Source organism: Loxodonta africana, chromosome 12, assembly GCF_030014295.1.
Source record: "Loxodonta africana isolate mLoxAfr1 chromosome 12, mLoxAfr1.hap2, whole genome shotgun sequence".
Lineage (NCBI taxonomy): Eukaryota > Metazoa > Chordata > Mammalia > Proboscidea > Elephantidae > Loxodonta > Loxodonta africana.
The window spans coordinates 77,722,534-77,749,083 of record NC_087353.1 but is presented as its reverse complement, the minus strand read 5'-3'; the positions used below and the strand labels follow the sequence as shown (position 1 = coordinate 77,749,083).

Here is a 26,550-nt window from a genome sequence, read left to right as displayed (position 1 = left end):
CATGGTAGTTTACATTTGAATTGACTAACAATTAAAAATTAATATTTAAATTAATAATAGACCTTACTGAAAAACTATACATATCATTTACTTGAGACAAGCAATGCACTTGATACCATTCAACACCCAAATGCTAAAAGCTTTTTGCAGACTAGCCATAGAATGAAATTGTCTTAAACTGATAAAAGGTAGCTAGCAAATAGCATGCAGGTAGTGGGCATTTAGACATATTCCCATAATGGCAAAAGAAAAAAAAAGATACCCTCTATCACTACCGGTATTCACATTGTACTGGCGGCCCCACGTTATATAATAGCACAAAAAAGAAATGGATGACAATTGGAAAGGAAGAGAAAACTTGTCATTATTTTTAGATGATAAACCTGTCTACCGCGAAAAGACAACAGAATCTGTTGATTAGCTGTGAAAACTAATTAGAGAATTAATTAGTTTTTCCAGATTTCTGACCCAAGCCGTGGTGCTTTCAGTCACCTCATATGCATGGGAGAGCTGGACGATGAATAAGGAAGACCTAAGAAGAATTGATGCCTTTGAATTGCGGTGTTGGTGTAGAATTTTGAATATACCATGGACTTCCATGAGAATAAACAAATTTGTACTGGAAGAAGTACAACCAGCATGCTCCTTAGAAGCAAGGATGGCAAAACTTCATCTCACATACTTTGGACATGTTATCAGGAGGAACTAGTCCCTGGAGAAGAACATCATGCTTGGTAAAGTAGAGGGTCAGTGAAAAAGAGGAAAACCCTCAACAAGATGGATTGACATAGTGGCTGCAACAATGAGTTCAAGCATAACAATGATTGTGAGGATGTTATAAGATCGGGCAAGTGTTTCCTTCTGTTGTACACAGGATCACAATGAGTGAGAACCAACTCAACAGCACCTAACAACAACAACAACAACAGATTTCTGGATAATAAGATTAACATGCAAAAAATCAATAGCTTTCCTATATATGAGCAACTTATAAAAAGACAGGAAAAAATGATCCCCTTAATAACATTAATAAAATTCACAAGGTACAAAGAAGTAAATCTAGTAAATTGTGTACAACTTTAGGGACAGAACTGATGTTGTTAGTTGCCATTGAGTCTGTTTTCCAGGCCTGTCTTCCAAGGCACCTCTGGGTGAGTTTGAACCTTCAACCTTTCAGCTAGTAGTTGAGTGCTTAACCATTTGTGCTACCCAGGAACTCCTGGGAGAGAACTATAAAACAATATTAAAACAAATCTTACAGGCCTGAAGAAATGAAAAGATAACTAACTCTCACATGAAATAATGAGAGGTGTTTTCAGGACAGCAAACTGGTGGTGCAGTTTGAAGAGATTCCTGAGACCTAAACAGCTTCCTGAGACTTGCTGAACTCAGGTAAAAAGTCTTCGCAAAAGGCTCAATTTTTGCCTGTCTGCCCGATCCCTTTTAAAATTTGGTACTTTCTCTAATATCTACAAAGTCTTCCACATTTCAATAACAAAAAGACAAATAATACAATTAAAATACGGGCAGAGGATACGAACAGACACTTCACTGAAGAAGACATTCAGGCGGCCAACAGACACATGAGGAAATGCTCTTGATCATTAGGCATTAGAGAAATGCAAATCAAAACTACAATGAGATACCATCTCATCCTGACAATACTGGCACGAATCTAAAAAACAGAAAATAACAAATGTTGGAGAGGCTGCAGTGAGATTGGATCTCTTATGCACTGCTGGTGGAAAGGCAAAATGGTATAGCCATTTTGGAAAACAATATAGTACTTCTTTAAAAAGCTGGAAATAGAAATATCACATGATCCAGCAATCCTGCTCCTAGGAATATACCCTGAGAAATAAGAGCTGTCACACAAATAGACTTGTGCACACCCATATTCATTGCAGCATTATTCCCAATAGCAAAAAGATGGGAACAACCTAAATGCCATCAACAGAGGATCGGATAAACAAATTATGGTACATAGACACAATGGAATACTACGCAATGATAAAGAACAATGATGAATCTGTGAAACATCTTACAACATGGATGAATCTAGAGGGCATTATACTAAGTGAAATAAGTCAGTCACAAAAGGACAAATATTCTATGAGACCATTATTATAACTCAAGAAAAAGTTTACACACAGAAAAAATACCCTTTGATAGTTACAAGGGTGGGGAGGGGTGGGAATGGGAAAACACTAACTAGATTGTACGCAAGTGTCAACCACTGGTGAAGGGAAAGACAACACACAATATAGGGGAAGTCGGCACAACTGGACCAAAGCAAAAGCATGTAAATTTCGTAGACACAGACAAACACTTCGAGGGACTGAGTGGTTGGGGACCATAGTCTCGGGGAACATCTAGGTCAACTGGCATAACATAGTTCCTAAAGAAAATGTTCTACATCCAACTTCGGTGAGTAGTGTCTGGGGCCTTAAAAGCTTGCGAGCAGCCATCTAAGATACATCTATTGGTCCCTTCACATCCGGAGCAAAGGAGAATTAAGAATACCAAAGACAAGGAAAATATTATCCCAAAGGACTAATGGACCACATGAACCACAGCCTCCAGCACCCTGAACCCAGAACAGCTAGATGGTGCCTGGCTACTATTACCCACCACCCTGACAAGGATCACAACAGAGAGTCCCAGACAGAATGGAAGAAAAATGTAGAACAGAATTCAAATTCCTGAAAAAGACCAGACTTAACTGGTCTGACAGAGAACTGAAGGAACCTCCGAGACTATGGCCCCCGGACACTCTGCTAACTCAGAAATTTAAACCACTCCCCGAGCCCACTTTTCAAAGATTAGACAGGCCTATAAAACAAACAAGAACACACGTGGGGAACGTGTTTCTTAGTTCAATCAAATATCCGAGACCAAATGGGCAACTCTTGTCCAGAAGCAAGATGAGAAGGCAAGAAGGGATAGGAACTGGACGAATAGACACAGGAAACCCAGGGTGGAAAGGCGGAGTGTGCAGTCACATTGTGGGGATTGCAACTAATGTCACAAAACTGTGTGTGTATAAATTTTGAATGAGAAATTAACTTGTGCTGTGAACTTTCACCTAAAGCACAATAAAATTAAAAACATAAAATTTGACACTTCATATGAACTATCTATCTCTTTGGTTCCCACTTCGGCTCCCTTACATTATCTTCAGTTAACCTTTTTTCTCCATTCCTCATAGTCAGAGGGCTCTTTTATGCCACCCTTATGTCCCCCAACGGGATTTGATAATTGGTGTGGATAATGGTGTTTAGGGGAACCCCATCCACCCATGCCTCCCCACATGTCTCATTTCATCATGTATCTCTTCTTCTTGTATATCTTCAACTTCCACCTTTGTGCTCATTCTCTTCACTATAAATGTACTTGAGTGATCAACTTATAAAACATCTTCTCCTGTTCCCTCACATCTCTGGGTGAATTCTAATTTTTCCCTTTGCTTCCAGCTAACTTTCTTCAAAGTATAACCCACACCACTAGCTTCAGAGCTGGTTACTAGACTGCTGTTCCCTATAGTATGCAAGCCACCCCCAACCCTATCCTCTTGATTCCATGATAACAATGTCCTATGAACTGAGGGGGAATGAATTGCACTATTCAGGCTCCTGTTACGTCAGCCCACTGACCTCAATGCAATTGATCTTGCCAATCTCATCGATGAAGTTCTAGTTAGTAAATCTAATAGACACCATTCAGGCTTTACTTGGCCTGAGATTTCTCAGCATTGGACACATTTGAACATCTCCCTTTTGAAATTAATTCCTCACTTAGCTTCTTCCCAAGGGTACACACCCCCATCCAGGTGGCAAGTGCAGCCAATGACTTGGTGATGCAGGAATACAAAGACCTGGCTACCTTGCTTCTATGTGAAAAACACTCTGAAGGGCCATCTTGCTCATGAACTCTCAGTAAGATTGGCTAAGACTTCAGTTGCAACTGAATCACAAATCAGCTTCTCCTGCCAAGTCTTGTCTTCCTCACACCCTTCCATCACTTTGTCTGGCATATGTTATATGCACTTTTGAGAGAACTTGACTCTTATTCCAAGTTTCAAAAAAACACAAAAGACACTCTCATCTTAGATCTCAGGGTAGGGGACCTTTCACCATGTCTTCTATAAAATTTATCTTTCACTCCAGAATCCACCAATTGAGTGAACAGTATCAGTGCTAATGCCTACCACAATTCCCATCTATGATCTCCAGCCTCCTGCCTCTTAGACGCACCCCCCAAATCATGCTTCTTGCATCTTGGGCAGTAATAGCATCTTACCTTTAGGATATTTTTGGTGATGCTAAAGCCTTCAATGAACATATCCCCAGAAGTAGCAGTCCTTTCTCCAGTCAGCATTTTAAAGGTAGAGGTTTTTCCTGCTCCATTGAATCCAAGCAATCCAAAGCATTCCCCTTTTTGTATTCTAAGGGAGATATTTTTCACAGCCAGAATGGCTGGACACTTAAAATATATCTAAAAATTCAGAAAACACAATGTAGTGAATAATGCCCATAGATCAAATATAATCAGTAGATCGACTCCTATGGACCGCTACCTAGGACAGTTTCACAAAAGCTCTTCTATTATATTGGGAGAATACACATAGATCCCAAAGAACCACAGTGAGCCCTTGAAACCAATGGCATGCTCCTAAGTAGGGATGACCATAAAAGAAAAAAAAATTGCCGTCGAGTCCGCCTCATAGTGACCGTATAGGACAGAGTAGAACTGCCCCATAGAGTTTCCAGGGAGTGCCTGGTGGATTTGAACTGCTGACCTTTTGGTTAACAGCTGTAGCACTTAACCACTATACCACCAGGGTTTCCATGTAAGGATGAAGCCAACATAATGTTGGCCACTGAATAACATTACCTTTATGAGTTCCTTAATAAGTATTATGGTATTCAGCAGCTCCTGAGGCAGCTCCAGGACTCTCCTCCTTTCCTTTTCTACATCTTCATCTTCAGATTCCCCAGATAATTCCTTGGAAATTGTATTCTATGTTTTAAGACAAGAATCACAGAGATGGATGTTCTTTATGCATCTGTTCTAGAATGGGTGACTTTAGGAAAGTTAAACTGAGAGATAATCTTAAAGATGTCAAAACAAAAGGTTTGAGTCATTTCCGAAAGACTTCTTGTATTATCGTCTCAAATCTCCTATACAAAATTGACAGAGTTTTGAAGAATGAATAATTCATTAGCAGAATAAGGGTGTGGAGCAGAAGACAGGGAAAGAACATTCTATGTAGAAGAAAGAATATGAATTAACATGCTAAGACGTGTGCTTTAAATCTTTGAAAAATATAATTTAAAGCATTTGGAGAAATGGTTGGCATGACCTGGATCCTTAAGAAGGAAGTCATCTCAAGAGAGTATGGAAGTTCTCAAAAATACACTCCTTAGTTTGTAATCATAAATGACTTTTTCCAAGATTAAAAGGGAATAGGAGCTAAGAAACTTAGAAAAGTTTCACAGAACATTTTTCAAGAAACTCACTGGACTCAATAGCCTATATAATAAATATAAGTAAGTATTACGGATATGAATGCTCTTAAGTTATCTTGACTAGACCAAGTGGCTTCAGGAAACTGATCTCAAGATGTTGGAACAGAAGGTTGAAGTAATTTTTAAAACCTTTTTGTCCATTCACTTCAGAACACATTGATCCTTGCTTGCAATAGTTTAAGAAATTAGGTTCACATAGCCTGTTTTTGCCAGAATTGGATACCTCATCAAAAACTGAAGTTGCAATTGAGATTATTAAAATCAAACATGATTTGTTATAATCACAGTACATTCAACATACCAAAAGATTAATGAAGTGCTAACTCTTTCTTTTATGAGGGAGAGAGAAAAAGAGTAAGCCTTCACATAGAAAAATTTTGAGACTTAAGAATATCATGGTGAGGAGACCCATGGATCTTTGCCCCTGCAAAACTCGTGAAGATTATTTTTTATAAAGTCTCTGGAAATGGTCCTAAGGGCATACAGCTTATGAAAAACATTTACTCTAGAAAATCTACTAAGCCTCTAAAATGTCCAGATTTCAAAAACAGAAAATTATGAGACATGCAAAGAAATGAAATTTTACTCATACAGAAGAAACAGAAACTGCATTTGAGAATGGCCAGATGTCAGATTTAAGACAAAGACTTCAAAGTAATCACTATAAATATACTCAAAGAGCTAAAGGAATCCAGGCCTAAAGAAGTCAAGGGTAAAGGTAAACCAAAAGTAAGTAGAAGGTAGAAAATTATTAAAAAAAAAAAAAAAAAGCAGTCAATCAAAATGACAATAATAACAGAGAAAATTAATAAAGACAAAGGTTGCATCTTTCAAATGACCAACAAAATGAATGCAGTTTAGGTGAATTTTACTTCAATAAAATATATTTAAGAAAATGTATTCTAGTAGGCACGCCTTGATTTTTCTTTCATCCAGTAACAGAGATAGTTATGTAGACACATACTTTTCAGGACTGGTGTTCAGTTCTCTTAGTTTTTCTTAATGTTTACACTTAATTGCTCACCTGCTTAAATTTCTTATAGATACCAAAGTATACGTATCGACCGAGGAATGTTTTTACTTTCCACAAAGTAGTCTCCCAAAGGAAAATTAAAAGGAATAAAACAAAGCCTAGAACACCCATCGTAATCAAATACTTTCCAATCATATTCTCTTCCAAAGAATAAACATTCTTCTCAATATCTGTGAATGGCAAAAAAGAGGTCCTCTTAGTATAGAATACTGACACCATGAACATGGTCTAAGAAAAAAACAAAGAAATATTGGATAAGACGGAATATTAGGCTAAATTGAGACAAGTATTTAGAATGTGACAAGTGGTTATCTTGCTACCAAAATTGAAAAATGAGTTCTGAAGGCTGATCTTCATGAACAGAATATATGGTAATTAAATAGCCATATGAATATTAATATATTTATTGATATGTCTAATCATTATTGCATGCTATGCAGAATATACCAAAAATCCTTTCAGAGGGGTGAAAACTTAAATTGTAAACTTGGTATATCCCTCTGTTTACTTACTTAGTTTTAGCCCTCCACTTATATATTAGGTCTTCTTCATTTTTATTTAATACTGTTTAGTATGTATTAGTTTAGAGGTATTGCAAATAAGTTGTTAGTTTTATTCCTCCATATTTTTTTATGCTATTATAAATGGTATCACTTTTTGCAGTGTCATTTTTTACTGTGTGTTGCTGACAGAACTGCAGTTGAGTTTATTTTTGTATACTGAACTTGCTGAATTATTATATTAATTTTAATAATTTATATGTATATTGTTTTTCCCCCAATGGATACATTCGAAGCATCTGGTAATAATGTATTTCTTCTTTTCCAATCCCTATAAGTAATTTCTTTTTTTCTTTTTTAATTTACTGCCATGTTAAGGACATACAGTTCAATGTTGAATCAAAGTGGTGATACTGACATCCAGTTTCATGCCAATTTCAGAGTGAATATTATAATTTTTTATATGTTCATATTTTTAACTGCGATTATATCATTAAGTATGAAAGCCAAGTACGACCTCAAATAGATCCCTCCTGAATTAAGAAATCATCTCAGTAATAGATTTAACACACTGAACACTAATAACCAAAAACCAGAAGAGTTGTGGGATGACATCAAAAAAACATCACACATGAAGAAAGTAAAAGGTCATTAAAAAAAACAGGAAAAGAAAGAAAAGACCAAAATGGGTGTTACGAGACACTCTGAAACTTGATCTTGAGTGCAGAGTAGCTAAAGTGAACAGAAATGATCAAGTAAAAGGATTTGACAGAAGATTTCCAAGGGCAGCTCAAGAAGACAAGGTAAAGTATGGTGAAATGTGCAAAGAACTGGAGTTAAAAGACCAAAAGGGAAGAACACGATTGGCATTTCTCAAGCTAAAATATCTGAAGAGAAAACTTCAAGCCTTGAACTGCAATACTGAAGGATTCTATGGGTAAAAAAATTGAATGATGCAGAAAGCATCAAAACAAGATTGAAGGAGGAGGGGGAGCTAAGATGGCGGAATAGAAGACACTTCTGGCAAGCCCTCTTTAAGACAAAGACCTGAAACAACAAGTGAAACGAGTATATTTGTGACAAGCTGGGAGCCCTGAGCATCAAAGGCAAGCTTAGACAACAAACTGAGGGGCAGGGGGAGGAAGAGACCATTCAGAAGTGGAGAGGAGTTACCGGACCTGAATCGCAGGGAGCCCTCAGGCACCATTCCCGGAGCGGCGAGAGTGGCAGTGGTGGTGGTGGGCTGGTACTAGCGTTCGGCCACAGTTTCCTCAGGGAGATACAGCCAGCCACACAGCCTACTCAAACCTCCGGAACCTGAGCAGAACGGCGCTCTCGACAAAAGCTAAGTACTTGCGTATATTTTACTGTGCCCCCCACACTCCCAAGCCGGCTTCAGCAGCTGAATCCCTGAGCCTGAGATAGACCCTGATGAGCACCTAGAGCTATCCTCCCGGCCTTGGGGAAGGAAAAAATTTCCAAATGAGGGGAAAAGATAATTTGCTAGCTCCATTAACTGGGGGAGCTCAGGAAAGAAGCAACTCCTGTCCAGGCATAAACCGTCTGTGGACCTTGAGTACCTTTCCCTTCTGCATGGACCTGTGTGGGCCTATTTCAGGAGAATAGGCCCTTGTTGGCAAACTCCAACCATTTCAGCTGTGCAGTGGAGAGGTGGGTGTTTGACCTTTGACATTGCTTTGCCTATTAAGGTCCTCACCTACCCACAACAGGGACCTAGGGACTGGTGGCTCCACTCAGGATACCCAGCCACCCGTGACAGGGGTCCAAAGATAACTGGTACCTCCCAGTCCTTACAGCCAAAAACTTTGGGTGCTCATGGTCCCTCTGCAGAACCCACCCACAAGCACGCTCTAGGGAACAGAGGCGCGTTTTCCTCACAGACACTTGGGGGTCGGTTTTCAGCCCCCTGTCTTGTTCAGAGCGTGACCCCCTGCTGCAATCAGATACCGGTATATACGCCAATCACCCGTGCCCCTCTAAGACTGTAGGACAGAGCCTGTACCACACACTTGATGATCAGCTACCTGAAAACCTGAGCTGAATTCCTACAGGAAAACTGAGTGGACTCCTAGACAGATATACCCAATAACAGCTCTAGCCAGCTGAGGACAGGACATCAGAGCTCCAAAGGTGAAAATAATCAAGCTAGCTCACTTAAACAACCCATAGGGGTATACCAAAACAAAACAAAGCAAGCAGCTACGACACAGTAAGCAAGCATAAACTAATACAATAACTTATACATGGCTCGGAGACAACAGTCAATGTCAAGTCACATAAAGAAACAGGCCATGATCACCTCAACAGGCTCTCAAAACAAAGAATCCAGGGATCTTCTATATGAAAGTGCATTCCTGGAATTACCAGATGCAGAATACAAAAGTTTAATATACAGAACCCTTCAAGACATCAGGAAGGAAATGAGGCAATATGCAGAACAAGCCAAGGAACACACAGATAAAGCAACTGAAGAAATTAGAAACATTATTCAGGAACATAATGAAAAGTTTAATAAGCTGGAAAAATCCATAGACAGACAGCAATCAGAAATTCAGAAGATTAACAATAAAATTACAGAATTAGACAACTCAATAGAAAGACAGAGGAGCAGAATTGAGCAAGTAGAAGCTAGAATTTCTGAACTCGAAGATAAATCCCTTGGCACTAATATATTTGAAGAAAAATCAGATAAAAGAATTAAAAAAAATGAAGGCATCCTAAGAATCATGTGGGACTCTATCAAGAGAAATAACCTACGAGCGATTGGAGTATCAGAACAGGGAGGGATAACAGAAAATACAGAGAAAATTGTTGAGGATTTGTTGGCAGAAAACTTCCCTGATATTGTGAAAGATGAGAAGATATCTATTCAGGATGCTCATCGAACCCCGCATAAGGTAGATCTTAAAAGAAAGTCACCAAGACATATTATAATCAAACTTGCCAAAACCAAAGATAAAGAGAGAATTATAAGAGCAGTGAGGGATAAACGAAAAGTCACCTACAAAGGAGAGCCAATAAGAATAAGCTCAGACTATTCTGCAGAAACCATGCAGGCAAGAAGGCAATGGGATGAAATATTTTAAAAATTGAAGGAAAAAAATTACCTGCCAAGAATGATATATCCATCAAAACTGTCTCTTAAATATGAAGATGAAATTAAGACATTTCCAGATGAACACAAGTTTAGGAAATTTGTAAAAACCAAACGAAAACTACAAGAAATACTAAAGGGAGTTCTTTGGTTAGAAAATCAATAATATCAGGTATCAACCCAAGACAAAACACTGGGCAGAGCAACTAGAAATTAACCCAGACAGGGAAATCCAAAAAAACAAAGCAAGATTATATATATATAAAAAAAAAGCCCAAAACAGAGTAACAGTGATGTTATTATATACAAGAACACAACATTAAAATAAAAACGAGGGGCCAAGAAATGTAATCATACACCTTCCATATGGAGAGGAAGATATGGTGATACAAAGAAATAAAACTTAGTTTTATATTTAGAAAAATAGGGGTAAATAATAAGGTAACCACAAAGGAGACAAACTATCCTACTCATCAAAATAAAATACAAGGGGAAAATACAGACTCAGCGGAAACAAATCAACAACAACAAATATGAGGAAAGGACATATATAAAGAAAATCTACTCTGCACATAAAATCAAGTGGGAAAAAGAAACTGTCAACACACAAAAAAGACATCAAAATGATAGCACTAAATTCATACCTATCCATAATTACGCTGAATGTAAATGGACTAAATGCACCAATAAAGAGACAGAGAGTGGCAGAATGGATTAAAAAACAAGATCCGTCTATATGCTGCCTACAAGAGACACACCTTAGACTTAGAAACACAAACTAAAACTCAAAGGATGGAAAAAAATATATCAAGCAAACAACAATCAAAAAAGAGCAGGAGTAGCAATATTAATTTCTGACAAAATAGACTTTAAAGTTAAATCCATCATAAAGAATAAGGAAGGACACTATATAATGATTAAAGGGACAATACACCAAGAAGATATAACCATATTAAATATTTATGCACCCAATGACAGGGCTGCATGATACATAAAACAAACTCTATCAGCACTGAAAAGTGAGATAGACAGCTCCACAATAATAGTAGGAGACTTCAACACACCACTTTCAGTGAAGGACAGGACATTCAGAAAGAAGCTCAACAAAGACATGGAAGATCTAAATGGTGCAATGAACCAACTTGATCTCATAGACATATACAGAACACTCCACCCAACAGCAACCAGGTATAATTTCTTTTCTAGTGCACATGGAACATTCTCTAGACTAGACCACATATTAGGTCATAAAGCAAGTCTTAGCAGAATCCAAAACATTGAAATATTACAAAGCCATCTTCTCTGACCATAAGGCCATAAAGGTGGAAATCAATAACAGGAAAAGCAAGGGAAAGAAATCAAACACTTGGAAACTGAACAATACCCTGCTCAAAAAAGACTGGATTATAGAAGTCATTAAGGATGGGATAAAGAAATTCCGAAAATCCAATGAGAATGAAAACACTTCCTATCAGAACCTTTGGGACACAGCAAAAGTGGTGCTCAGAGGCCAATTTATATCAATAAATGCACACATCCAAAAAGAAGAAAGGGCCAAAATCAAAGAGTTATCCCTACAACTTGAACAAATAGAAAGTGAGGAACAATAGAAACCCACAGGCACCAGAAGAAAACAAATAATAAAAATTAGAGCTGAACTAAATGAAATAGAAAACAGAAAAACAATTGAAAGAATTAACAAGACCAAAAGCTAGTTTTTTGAAAAACTCAACAAAATTGTTAAAGCACTGGCCAAACTGACAAAAGAAAAAGAGGAGAGGAAGCAAATAACCCGAATAAGAAATGAGATGGGTGATATTACAACAGACCCAACTGAAATTAAAAGAATCATATCAGATTACTATGAAAAACTATACTCAAATTTGAAAACCTAGAAGAAATGGATGAATTCCTAGAAACACACTACCTACCTAAACTAACACAAACAGAGGGAGAACAACTAAATAGACCCATAACAAAAGAAGAGATTGAAAAGGTAATCAAAAAACTCCCAACAAAAAAAAAAACTCTGGCCCGGATGGTTTCACTGCAAAGTTCTACCAAACTTTCAGAGAAGAGTTAACACCACTACTACTAAAGGTATTTCAGAGCATAGAAAAGGACGGAAAACTACCAAACTCATTCTATGAAGCCACCATGTCCCAGATACCAAAAAAGAAAATTATAGACCTATATCCCTCATGAATGTAGATGCAAAAATCCTCAACAAAATTCTAGCCAAAAGAATTCAACAACATATCGCAGAAATAATTCACCATGACCAAGTGGGATTCATACCAGGTATGCAGGGATGGATCAACATTAGAAAAAAAATTAATGTAATCTACCACATAAATAAAACAAAAGACAAGAATCACATGATTTTATCAATTGATGCAGAAAAGGCATTTGACAAAGTTCAACACTCATTCGTGATAAAAACTGTTAGCAAGATAGGAATAGAAGGAAAATTCCTCAACATAATAAAGGGCATCTATACAAAGCCAACAGCCAACATCACCCTAAATGGAGAGAGCCTGAAAGCATTCCCATTGAGATCGGGAACCAGACAAGGATGCCCTGTATCACCACCCTTATTCAACATTGTGCTGGAAGTCCTAGTCAGAGCAATTAGGCTAAATAAATAAATAAAGGGCATCCAGATTGGCAAGGAAGAAGTCAAAGTATCTCTATTTGCAGATGACGTGATCTTATACACAGAAAACCCTAAGGAATCCTCCAGAAAACTACTGAAACTAATAGAAGAGTTCAGCGGAGTATCAGGATACAAGATAAACATACAAAAATCAGTTGGATTCCTCTACACCAATAAAAAGAACATTGAAGAAGAAATCAGCAAATCAATGCCATTTACAGTAGCCCCCAGGAAGATAAAATACTTAGGAATAAATCTTATCCGAGATGTAAAAGCCTTATACAAAGAAAACTACGGTACACTTCTGCAAGAAACCAAAAGAGACGTCCATAAGTGGAAGAACATGCCTTGCTCATGGATAGGAAGACTTAACATTATAAAATTGTCTGCTCTACCAAAAGCGATCTATACATTTAATGCAATTCCAATCCAAATCCCAACGACACTCTTTAACGAGATGGAGAAACAAATCACCAACTTCATATGGAAGGGAAAGAGGCCCCAGATAAATAAGGCATTACTGAAAAAGAAGAACAAAGTGGGAGGCCTTACTTTACCTGATTTTAGAACCTATTATACCGCCACAGTAGTCAAAACAGCCTGGTACTGGTACAACAACAGATTACATGGGCCAGTGGAACAGAATTGAGAATCTAGACAGAAATCCATCCACAAATGAGCAGTTGATATTTGACAACGCCCCCAAAACAGTTCAAATGGGGAAAAGACAGTCTTTTTAACAAATGGTGCTTGCATAACTGGATATCCATCTGCAAAAAAATGAAACAAGACCCATACCTCACTCCATGCACAAAAAGGAGCTCAAAATGGATCAAAGACCTAAATATAAAATCTAAAACGATAAAGATCATGGAAGAAAAAATAAGGACAACATTAGGAGCCCTATTATATGGCATAAACCGTATATAAAACATTATAACGAATGTAGAAGAAAAACTAGATAGCTGGGAGCTCCTAAAAATCAAACACCTATGCTCATCCAAAGACTTCACCAAAAGAGTAAAAAGACTACCTACAGACTGGGAAAAAGTTTTTAGCTATGACATTTCTGATCAGCACCTGATCTCTAGAATCTACATGATACTGCAAAAACTCAACTGCAAAAAGACAAATAACCCCATTCAAAAATGGGCAAAATATATGAATAGACACTTCACTAAAGTAGACATTCAGGTAGCCAACAGATGTGTGAGGAAATGTTCATAATCATTAGCCATTAAAGAAATGCAGATCAAAACTACAATGAGATTTCATCTCACTCCAACGAGGCTGGCATTAATCCAAAAAACACAAAATAATAAATGTTGGAGAGGCTGTGGAGAGATTGGAACAGTTATACACTGCTGGTGGGAATGTAAAATGGTACAACCACTTTGGAAATCGATTTGGCGCTTCCTTAAAAAGCTAGAAATAGAACTACCATACGATCCACCAATCTCACTCCTTGGAATATATCCTAGAGAAATAAGAGCCTTTACACGAACAGATATATGCACACCCATGTTTATTGCAGCACTGTTCACAACAGCAAAAAGATGGAAGCAACCAAGATGGCCATCAACGGATGAACGGATAAATAAATTATTGCATATTCACACAATGGAATACTACGCATCAATAAAGAACAGTAATGAATCTGTGAAACATTTCATAACATGGAGGAACCTGGAAGGCATTATGCTGAGTGAAATTAGTCAGTTGCAAAAGGACAAATATTGTATGAGACCACTATTATAAGAACTTGAGAAATAGTTTAAACTGAGAAGAAAACATTCTTTTGTGGTTACGAGAGGAGGGAGGGAGGGAGGGTGGGAGAGAGCACTCACTAATTAGATAGTAGACAAGAACTACTTTAGGTGAAGGGAAAGACAGCCCACAATACAGGGGAGGTCAGCACAATTAGACTAAACCAAAAGCAAAGAAGTTTCCTGAATAAACTGAATGCTTCGAAGGCCAGCGTAGCAGGGGCAGGGGTCTGGGGACCCTGGTTTCAGGGGACATCTAATTCAATTGGCATAATAAAATCTATTAAGAAAACATTCTCCATCCCATTTTGAAGACTGGCATCTGGGGTCTTAAACGCTAGCAAGCAGCCATCTAAGATGCATCAATTGGTCTCAACCCACCTGGATCAAAGGAGAATGAAGAACACCAAGGACACAAGGCAATTACGAGCCCAAGAGACAGAAAGGGCCACATGAACCAGAGACTACATCATCCTGAGACCAGAAGAACTAGATGGTGCCCTGCTACAACTGATGACTGCCCTGACAGGGAACACAACAGAGAACCCCTGAGGGAGCAGGAGAGCAGTGGGATACAGACCCCAAATTCTCTTAAGACCAGACTTAATGGTCTGACTGAGACTAAAAGGACCCCAGTGGTCATGGCCCCCAGACCTTCTGTTGGCCCAGGACAGGAACCATTCCCAAAGCCAACTTTTCAGACATGGTTTGGACTGGACAGTGTGTTGGAGAGGGACGCTGGTGAGGAGTGAGCTTCCTGGATCGGGTGGACACTTGAGACTATGTTGGCATCTCCTGTCTGGAGGGGAGATGAGAGGGTGGAGGGGGTTAGAAGCTGGCGAAATGGACAAGAAAAGAGAGAGTGGAGGGAAAGAGTGGGCTGTCTCAGTAGGGGAGAGTAATTGGGAGTGTGTAGCAAGGTGTACATGGGTTTTTGTGAGAGACTGACTGGATTTGTAAACTTTCACTTAAAGCACAATAAAAATTATTAAAAAAAAAGATTGAAGGAATATACAGAGTTGCTGTACGAAGAAGAAATAGTCAACCATTTTCAGGAGGTAGCATATGATACTGAAGGAAAAAGTGCAAGTTGCACTGAAGGCATTGGCAAAGAGCAAGGCTCCAGGAATTGATGGATTACCAACTGAGATACCTCAACAAATGGATGTAACGCTGGAAGTGCTTATTTGTCTATGTCAAGAAATTTGGAAAACAGCTACTTGGTCAACCAACTGAAAGAGATCAATATTGTTGCCCACTGGAAGGAAAGGTGATCAAATGAAATGCGAAAATTATTGAATGACATTATTAATATCACATACTAGCAAAATTTTGCTGAAGATAATAAAAAAAATGGCTGTAACCATACATCAACAGGAATTGCCAGAAGTTCAATCCAGATTCAGAAGAGGATGTGGAATGAGGGATATCATTGCTGATGTCAGATGGATCTTGGCTACCAGTAGATGTTTATCTGTGTTTTATCGACTATGAAAAGGCATCTGAACGTGTGGATCATAACAAATTATAACTTTACAAAGAATGGGAATTCCAGAACAGTTTGTTGTGCTCATGCTGAACCTGTGCATAGATCAAGATGCAGTTGTTCTAACAGAACAAGGGGATACTGAATGGTTTAAAATTAGAAAAGGTGTGTGGCAGGGTTGTATCCTTTAACTTAGTTTATTCAACCTATATGCTTTTTTTTATATGCTGAGCAGCTAATACAAGAAGTTGGTCTATATGAAGAACACAGCATTAGGATTGGAGGAAGACTCATTAACAACCTGCTATGTGTAGATGGCACAACCTTGCTTGCCAAAAATGAAGACGACTTGAAGCACTTACTGATGAAGGTAAAAGACTTCAGTATAGATTATGCCTGAACATGAAGAGAATGAAAATCTCACAACTAGGCCCATAAACAACATAATAATAAATGATTATGAAATTGAAGTTGTCAGTGTTTTCATTCTTCTTAGATCAACAATCAATGCCCATGGAAGCAGCAATCAAGAAATCACAAGACATATTGCATTGGGAAAATCTGCTGCAAGAGGCCACTTTAAAAATCTTAAAAAGCAAAGATGTCACTTTGATAACTAAGGTGTGCCTGACCCATAATTGTCTCATATGCATGTAAAAGCTAGACAATGCAAAAGGAAGACAGAAGAAGAATTGATGCATTTGAATTGTGGTGCTGGCAAAGAATATTGAATATACTATGGGCTACGATATGCAGATGACACAGCCTTTCTTGCTGAAATTGAAGAGGACTTGAAGCATTTGTTGAAGAAAATCAAAGACTATGGCCTTCAGTATGGATTACACCTTAACATAAAGAAAACAAAAATCCATACAACTGGACCAATAAGCAACATCATGATAAATGGAGTCATCAAGGATTTTATTTTACTTGGATCCACAATCAATGCCCATGGAAGCAGCAGTCAAGAAATCAAATGACATATTGCATTGGACAAATCTGCTGCAAAAGACTTCTTTAAAGTGTTAAAGAGCAGTAGTGTCACCTTGAGAACTAAGGAGCACCTTATCTAAGCCATGGTGTTTTCAGTTGCCTCATATGCAAGCGAAAGCTGGACAATGAATAAAGAATACCAAAGAGGAACTGATGCCTTTGAATTGTGGTATTGGGGAAGACCTTCAATGGGATGGACTGACGCAGTGGCTGCAACAGTGAGCTCAAGCATAACAACGATTGTGAGGATGGCACAGGACTGGGAATTGTTTCGTTCTGTTGTACAAAGGGTCACTATGAATCGGAACCAACTCAATGGCATCTAACAACAATATGGACTGCCAGAAGAACAAAACAAAGGGGAAGTACACCCAGAATGCCCTTTAGAAGGAAGGATGGTTTGACTTTCTCACGTACTTTGGACACATCCTCAGGGGTGACCAATTGCTGAGAAGGACATTATGCTTGGCAAGGTAGAGGGTCAATGAAAAAAAGGGAGACCCTCAGTGAGATGGATTGACAATGGCTGCAAAAATAGGCTGAAATGTAGACGCAATTGTGAGGATGGTACAGGACTGGGCAGTGTTTTGTTCTGTTGTACAGAGGGTCCCTGTGATTAAGAAGCAACTCAACAGCACCCAACAACAACATGATTGCTGTAGAAACTCCTTATTTATCAATTTAATATATTATCTATTGTTTTCTTACATTGATAGATGAAGGCATAATTCTTTTATACTCTTGTTCTCCTATATAGTTACACTACTTTTTAAATTTCCTTTTCTCACAGTTACCTTTAAATAATATACTTAAGCCTCTATCATTCCATCAACTATATTGAAGATCTCTTAACTCCTCTCATTGTAAGATGATGATTTTTTACTTTTCTATTTTTCCTGTCCTTTTTAACCCTTAAATTTATTAGCTCTGTTTTTACTTTACATTGCAGGACCGATGATAATTATATATTTTTGGTAGCTAAAACCAAGTCTTTCTGTCTGTAAATCGATAGCCAAAGTTGAAAAACAATACATATCATGTTATGATCATGCAAGTAGTGTTCCCTGCAAAGCCAATGTTACAACATTTATGCCACCCAAAAATCAATGTTCAAACAATTTCTTCCTTACACTTCACTAATAACTCAAATGCATAATACATTTAATTTGCTTCAGAGTTGGACAATACTTTTTTTTTTTTTTTAACAGTTACTACCTCCCACCTTGGCTAGATTTCTTCTTTGTCTTACTTTCATTTCTGGCCCTTTTATCTGTTGTACTACTCTTCATCACCCAAATCACTGCTTCCTACCTTTACCTATTTATTCAACAAACATTTGAGTTCCTCCTATGTGCCAGGTACTAAACTGGCACTGGGGAATGGATTATAACTTGTGGGCAGATGAGTGTAGGTGAGTATGTGTGGTGGTGGTGGGAGTAACAAAAGTAAATAAAATACAGCTATAGTGGTTCTTTCCCACAGTGAGAATACATTATACAATGAAAGAATATAAGCTTTGAATTCCAGTTCTGACCCATACAAGATGTGTGATACAGAGTACATCTTATCCTCAAAATGAGCATGACAGCACATAACTTGAAGACCTGTTGTGGAGATTTTAAATAATGTAAGTAAAGCTCCTTGATAGATAATTATTAGTAGCTCTTATTCTGTATCTGATGACTACTTTAATTTTACCTTGGATTTGCTTTTGAGGCTTCATTATATTTATCCCAGGTTTATGCCAGCCTTGTAAAATGATTTAACATGTATCCTGATTGCTCATCTTCCAGGGTTTGAGTCTGAGGCTAATTCCCAAAAGAGGTAGGGGCCCACAAGACACTTACTTGTTTTACTACAGTTTACGGAGGGAGGAGGGTATTTTAGGGTGTGGCACAATGTCTTGTCCTGGTAGGCATTAGAATAATTCTCAAGGGCCTTCGCAAGGTCATAATTGGGTAACAGCAGTAATGTATTTAGTATGCGCATTCTGGTGTCATTTGACATTTTAGTTTCAAGTTCTAAAAAGAGAGTAAGTTTAGGTTTCATTATAGACAATGAGCTATCAGATTTCTTAATAAAAAATAAGCCATCCCCGGGACAACAAACCCCTAAAAGATGGTCAAACCGGGCTCAGGGAATTAAAAACCAGATGATTATCTTTAAAGAACACTATTTCCCTATAAGTTTGTTCCAATTGATAGTCAATGACACCATTTTTGTAGATAATTGCAGAGTTTTGAAGTTTTTTTGGTGATGTGGGTGTCCACATGATACATCTTCCAGGCAACTGATATGAACATGAAAACATACTATTTTTCTCATTTCTAATCCTAATTACTCAACTAAGGGACCAGAGTAGAGGTAGTAAATGAGAATCTAGAATTCGAAAGTAGGTAATGGAAAATTCTGCTATCTTCGAGAGTAGAAAATATTTTACAGGAACAAGCTGATAAATAACTAATGTCTCTCCAAAGGATAAATTGAATGTGAATAATAATTTGTGACTAGATTTCTTGAGATATGTTTAATTTATGAACTTCCATTATAAAATTTTATATTGAGCTCAGATTTTTACAAAGAGGATAAGGGACTAGTCTAAGCAAAAGGTTCTTTTATAAGATACTCTAAGGGAGATGGCCAAGAGGTAAAACCTTAAATGCCAAAGCCGTGGGCATTCTGTTCTTAGTAGATCTTAACTTAATGTAGAGACAATAATCTATCCACAGTGAAGAATCCTGGATATTGGCCACTGTGCAAAAAATGGCGAAGACTAATTATATAGACAAGCACTGTCCAATAGAACTATTCACGATTATGGAAATGCTCTAGAGATGTGAAATCCAATAGGCACATGTGACTACTGAGTACCTGAAATGTGACTAAGGAATGGAATGTTTAACTTAATTTAATTAATATTTAAATAGCTACATATGGCTAGTGGCTACTATATTGAACTGCACAGGTATAGTCTAATATCTTTTGGGCTGTCCCTGTAGCAATCATGAATATCTTCTCACCTCCCAAGAGTAGAGAAAGTTCTAGGAGAGGAAGAGAACCATATCTGACAAAATGATGAAGGCTTCCTTAGGGAGGTGATAAAGTAAAAACTGACAAAACTGTGTTATTAATAACATCAGCCAGTTCAGCACGGGTACTGACCATTCAGAACAAAATATCAATCAACTAAATTGGGCACCAGCTCTAAATAACTGGCATGACCATATTGATGTATACTAGTGGAATACCAATTCTCTCTACAGAATTCTAGAGAAGGCTGTATTTGATATCTGCTTTTTTGGCTTGCTTCAGCATCTGTTTTCCATACTTCCGGTAACAGTTCTTCAGGTTTAATAGCATTTTTGAATAACGGTAGTTTCTTCTTTTCCAATCTGTATATGTTTATTTACTTTTCTAAATTACAAAATTTATCAAAACCTAATATATAATATTTAATAGAAGTGATGAAATGATTTGTCCTAATCTAGTTCCTGCTTTTTATAGGAAATGTTTTTAATTAGTCACCACTGTATTATATTTGCTACAGATTTTTGCATATGCATATCCCTTTGTAAAGCTAGGCAAGGTTTGTTTTCTAATCATAGTTCACTAAGAAATTTTATGATGTATCATTGATTTTTTGGCATCTATTTCATTTTTTCATTGCTTTTCTTATCTCTTAGATGTGATCGAGGTTTTTTTCTCCCTTTCTTCGTTTTTTTTTTTTTATCATCTACGGTGTTTTGGAAGTTATACTATTTAAATATTCCTTCAGTGGTTACAAAAACACACTGCCATTGAGTCCATTCCAACACTAGCAACCCTATAGGACACGGTAGAACTTTCCCCACAGGGTTTCCAAGGAGTGGCTGGTGAATTCAAACTGCTGATCTTTTGGTTAGCAGCCAAACTCTACAACACCAGGGCTCCTCAGTGGGTACACTGGGTATTTAAACATGCCTACCTAATTTTTCTGATGGCACAGTGATTAAGAGCTCAGGATGCTAACCAAAAGGTTGGCAGTTCGAATCCACTAGCCGCTCCCTGGAAACCCTATGGGGCAGTTCTACTCTGTCCTTTAAGGTCCATATGAGTCAGAATTGGCTCAACTGGCACGCAGGAACAACAATTTAACTTTTCTGTCTTCTCTTTAGCATTGGTGTTCTGAAATTTCATGATGATGTGTCTAGGTGACAATTTTTTTGTTTTTTTTTTTAGTGATTCAGTGAGCTTCCTGAAACTGAGAATTTCTGTCTTTCAACAATTCTGGGAATTCTTAGCCATTATCTATTCTGACATGACTCTTCCTGTTTTTTCCACTATTTCTTTCTGAACTTTATTTGGCCATATGTTGGACTTTCTCTTCCACGGTATTAACATCTCTTTTATATTTTCCACTTTTTAAAATTTCCTTGGATACATTCAGGATATTTTGTGTCTATCTTTAATCCACTAATTCTCTCTTCAATAGTGTATAATACTCTGATACATCTGTCTGTTGAGCTCTTAATTTAAATTGTTAACCCTTTCATTTCTCAGGGTTCCATTTGGATCCTTTTCAAATCTACTTGTTTGTATACATATGATCTGTTATTTTCTCATATTTCTGAGCAACCCTTTTACCATTTAAGTATTTTAAACACACATATTTCATGTTTTGTTATATTCTCAAATCTGCGATATTTGTGGGTCTGATTCTACTGTTCGTGGTTTCTGCTGGCACTTGCTTGTCATGATGCTTCGTTTCTTGCTTGCTCCTTTTTTTTCTTTCTTCCTTTCTTTTAACTTAATCTCAAGTTCTCTAGAAATTTTATAGTGGGAATACTTAGAAGCCTGAGAATTTGTGTATGCTTTTTTCACTTACCTGGTAGGCACAACAAAATGGAGTTATTTAAAATAAGTTCTCAGGTAAAATTTTTGGCTTACATAGGTATTGTGATTTCAGGACATGAGTACTGGCATGTGATTACAAATTTTCATTCCTCTATCCAGTGCCAAGTTCAGACTTTGCAAGTTTCTTTTTTGTGCCCTCTTTGTGGTGTGTTAGTTTTCTTCACCCTTATAATAAGGAAGCTACTAAACTTTCAGTGGACATCTGTGGTTTTCATACTGACCTGTGTGTCGGTGCCATCACTAGGGTTGGTGTCGTCCATTGCAGTAGCTCACGGTGTCACCCCCCCATGAATCTCCTCCCATACCAGACAGTACAGAATCCTTAGTAATGTTTTTTGTACTAATGCTACTCATGAATCATAATTTCTGTACATCGGTCCTTCTTTTCCTTTAATTACCACTTCACTCTCAAAAAAGTTATCGATATAGGTTCACAAATGCTAATTACCATAATTTGGGGAGTTCTTTTGTGAGAACGAGCACAGAGTTATAGCTCTTACAAGTATCTTAGCCTGCTATGCAGGGGCTCAAGTCTTGCTCGCATGAAATAAGCATCCTCAAAGAAGTGTGCAAAGGAGTATATAAGCCCATCTTCAGTTAACATAGGGGAATTCTTACGACAGGTGAAAAAAAAAACAATTCCTTTGGCGTCGAGTCGATTCTGACTCACAGTAACCCTCTAGGACAGAGTACAACTGCCCTATAAGATTTCCAAGGAGCAGCTGGTGGCTTTGAACTGCTGACCTTTTGGCTAGCAGCCCAACGCTTAACTACTGTGCCACCAAGTCTCCATATATGTGTTTCTATAATGAAGAGCTAAGGAAATGGGGCAGGAAGCCTATGCTTGTGGAGTGCTGCAACAACAGGAAGGGAAGAAGTGCTTAACACAGTTCAAATACATTTTCATAGAGTGATTCAACAAGGTGTAACAAGTCTCTTTTAAAAACCTCTTCATAATAAATGGCGTTGTTCTTAGCTGCCCTCAAATCATTTCTGACTCATAGCAAGCTTATGTATAACAGAATGAAACGTTGCCTGGTCCTAACTTAGTGATTCTCCCCCCAAATATCATAATAAGAGAAGGAAAATGAGACACATATTTTATAGGTCCTATGGAAACTGGGTCACAATGAGTCGGAATTGACTCTACAGCAATGGGTTTGGTTTGGTTTGTTTTTTTATGGGAACCAGGTCTAGGAGGAAAGAAAATTGGTTTTGTCATATGTACGTTAGGTGCATATATAGTTTTCCGTCTTTCTGAAAAACCTTGTTAATAGGTTCAGGATCTTGTGCCTCTTCACACCATGAAACCGTCCCAGAACAGAACTGTTTGCCATTCCCAAGAGCACGATATTCCTCTCCATGCTTTCCCCTCTTCATTTCACTCTAAAGGGCTATTTGGGATATAATTTCTTCTTTCTGAGTCTGTACCTTTCAAGAAAAAAGCTGCCTTTCTCTCAGGAAAATGAGTCTCAGGTACAAATGCTTCTAAAATTCCCAAAATCAAGTGCAAAATAGATTTCTTAAAGTCATGTGCTAGAGCTTCAGGAGGTGGGGGGAGGGAGGAGGAGTCATGTCAAAGGACTTGTACATCAGGTTCAGTCCCACGCCTTCAATACAAGATCCTAGTCCTAGCACAATGCCTAGAGCATCACAGGTGCACAAAATAAGTTTATTGATTTACTTCAAGTACAGGGTTCCCCCAAACCTAGAACTTAATTGTCTACTAATGTTTTTAGATACCTGCAAGCCCACTTCTCTTTAGTATTTACTGCTGCCTTCTGGGGAAGAGGAACATTTTTTGCATCTCTTACCCTTGCTGTATTGCAACGTCATGTCTATGAGGAGACTGAAAATGCCTGAAAAGTAGTTGAACAGGACGAGTTTGACATACGCGGTAGTACTCGCAGAAAACAGAAAACTCATCAGGTACATGAGGGGAATGGCAGACCAGCCATACAGCATGAAGATCAACATTGTGTCCAGCAATTGGTCCTCTATGAAAAATACTTCCACTTCGCAGTATTTTAATACTCCCTGAAATACAGACATAAAAGCAAGGTGAAGATAAAGTATGAAAATAAAGTAAGCCGGAATATTTAGAGAAGGACATAAGAAATCCTGTCTTCACTTAGCGTAAAACTATTCATTAATTAAATCAATTTGCCTCTTTTAAAAAAACCCTTCACATATAAACATGAAATAGGTTACTGTACTTCCACCTCTTTTTCACCAGAGAGCAGTGAGCAGAACCAATGTACTTCTTTTTGTTTTTTCCTACGTGGAACTGTTTCAATTATTTTTTAAATGTAGTAACAACGTCAGTACAACAAAGTTGACACTGGTGTTCTGAAGTTTTCCCAATAAACGTAACTCTCAACTTTCCTAGGAAGTAAATTATTTCTCTAAAGATTTTCCCTCTGGTTACTGTAGTATGACGTAACCCACCTTGCACTGCTATCCACCTTTAAGACTTGGCCTGCTGACTACATTCCACTACCTGACATCCACCCCAGCCACTTAAGGGCTTCTGACTTCAATTTTCCAATTCACATCAAAAACCAGACAGTGAAACACAGAATTACCAGTTGCTGTCAAGTTGAATCTGACATATGGTGACCCCATGCATGTCAAACTTTTTTTTTTAATTATGGTGAAAATATACATAATGCCATCTCAACAATTTCTACATGTACCATTCAGTGATATTGATTACGTTCTTCTTGTGTAACCATTCTCTTCATCCCTTCCCAAATCATTCCACCACCATTAACATAAATTCAAGGCCCACTAAGCAAAAACTCCCCCTTTTCATCTCCTTTCCACCACTGGTATTGAATTGCGGTGTAGGCAAAGAATATTGAATATATCATGGACTGCCAAAGGAATGAACACATCTGTCTTGAAGGAAGTATAACCAGCATGCTCCTTAGAAGCAAGGATGGCAAAACTATGTCTTACATACTTTGGACATGTTATCAGTCCCTGGAGAAGGACATCATGCTTGGTAAAGGAGAGGGTCAGTGAAAAAGAGGAAGGCCCTCAATGAGATGGATTAACACAGTGGCTGCAACAATGGGTTCAAGCATAACAACAATTGTGAGGATGGCACAGGACTGGGCAGTGTTTCGTTCTATTGTACATAGGGCCAGCATGAGTTGGAACCATCTCAACGGCACCTAACAACAATAACAGCATCCACTACTGATAATCACTAATAATCTTTGGTTTCTATATATTTACTTATTTCATGTAAGTGAGATTATACAGTATTTGTTCTCTTGTTACTGACATTTCACACAGGTTCATCCATGTAGTGGCATGCGTCAGTACTTTATTTCTCTTTATGGCAGAGTAGTATTCCCTGGTATGCATATACCACATTTTGTTTATCCATTCATCTATTGATGGATATTTCGGTTGTTTCCACTTTTTGGCTCTTGTGAAAAGTGCTACAGTGAACACTGGTGTACAGGTTTCTGTATGTGTGTCTTTGGCTTCTGATGGCTTGATTATGATGTGTATTGGTGTGGATTTGAGTTTATCCTTCTTGGAGTTTGTTGAGCTTTTTTGGGTAAATTTTATGTAAATTTTAGAATCAGCTGTCGGTACCTACAAAAAATAGGTTGCTGGGTGTTATGGATAGAATTGTGTTTCCCAGATAGTTATGTTGAAGTCCTAACCTCTATACCAGTAAATATGACCCTGTTTGGAAACAAGGTTTTCTTTTGTTATGTTAGTGAGGTCATATGGGAGTATGATGGGTCCTAAACCTAACCCCTTCTGAGTGATGTCTTACTAAAAAAGGGGAAACAGACAATACACAGGGAGAAACAGCATGTGAAGATGGAGTCAGATGTATCTACAAGCCCAGGAATGCCAAGGATAGTCAGCAGCGACTAAAAGGTGAAAGAGACAAAGAAGGACCTTTCCCTAGAACCAATGCCCTAAATCGAACTTACAGCCTCCAGAACTGTGAAAAAATAAAATTACGTTCTTTAAAGCCACCCACTTGTGGTATTTTCGTTACATCAGCACTAGGTAACTAAGACACTGGATGATTGGGATCGTGCAGAATCTATGAATTACTTAAGAGAAAAATGACATCCTAAAATATTAAGTATTCCAATCCGTGGACATTGTTATAGATTGAATTGTGTCCCCCCAAAATATGTATTGTAAATACTAACCTCTATGCCTGTGGTTATGATCCCATTTGAGAATGGGTTGTCTTTGTTATGTTAATGACACAGGATTACTATAGGGTGTGTCTTAAGTCAATCTCTTTTGAGATATAAAAGAGATTTAAAAACAAGAGTGAAAAGCAGAGGAGGTAGAAGAGAGATGTCCAGCCACATGAAGACTTCCGAGGAGCAGAAGCTCAGAAGAGACAAGGACCTTCCTCCAGAGCTCAAAGAGCCTTCTCCTGAATTCAGACTTGCAGGCTCCTAAACTATGAGAAAATAAATTTCTGTTTGTTAAAGCCACCATTTGTGGTATTTCTGCTATAGTAGCACTAGATAACTAAGATAGACATTGAATATTTCTCCACTTTTTAAGGTATTTTTATACTTCTCTCA

The 26,550-nt window shown here is 37.9% G+C and overlaps 1 protein-coding gene across 1 annotated transcript in view; it reads right to left on the bottom strand.

Moving 5' to 3' along the window:
- The window catches only part of LOC100671125 (phospholipid-transporting ATPase ABCA3-like), a 230,993-nt gene that overhangs the window by 17,891 nt on the left and 186,552 nt on the right, over nt 1-26,550 (bottom strand). Inside the window, exons 24-28 of the mRNA XM_010598551.2 lie at nt 23,791-24,003; nt 18,925-19,098; nt 6,553-6,731; nt 4,894-5,019; nt 4,300-4,494 (exon numbers count right to left, since the gene is read on the bottom strand). Coding sequence (XP_010596853.2) covers nt 4,300-4,494; nt 4,894-5,019; nt 6,553-6,731; nt 18,925-19,098; nt 23,791-24,003 — 887 coding nt within the window. The remainder of the gene's footprint in view (nt 1-4,299; nt 4,495-4,893; nt 5,020-6,552; nt 6,732-18,924; nt 19,099-23,790; nt 24,004-26,550) is intronic.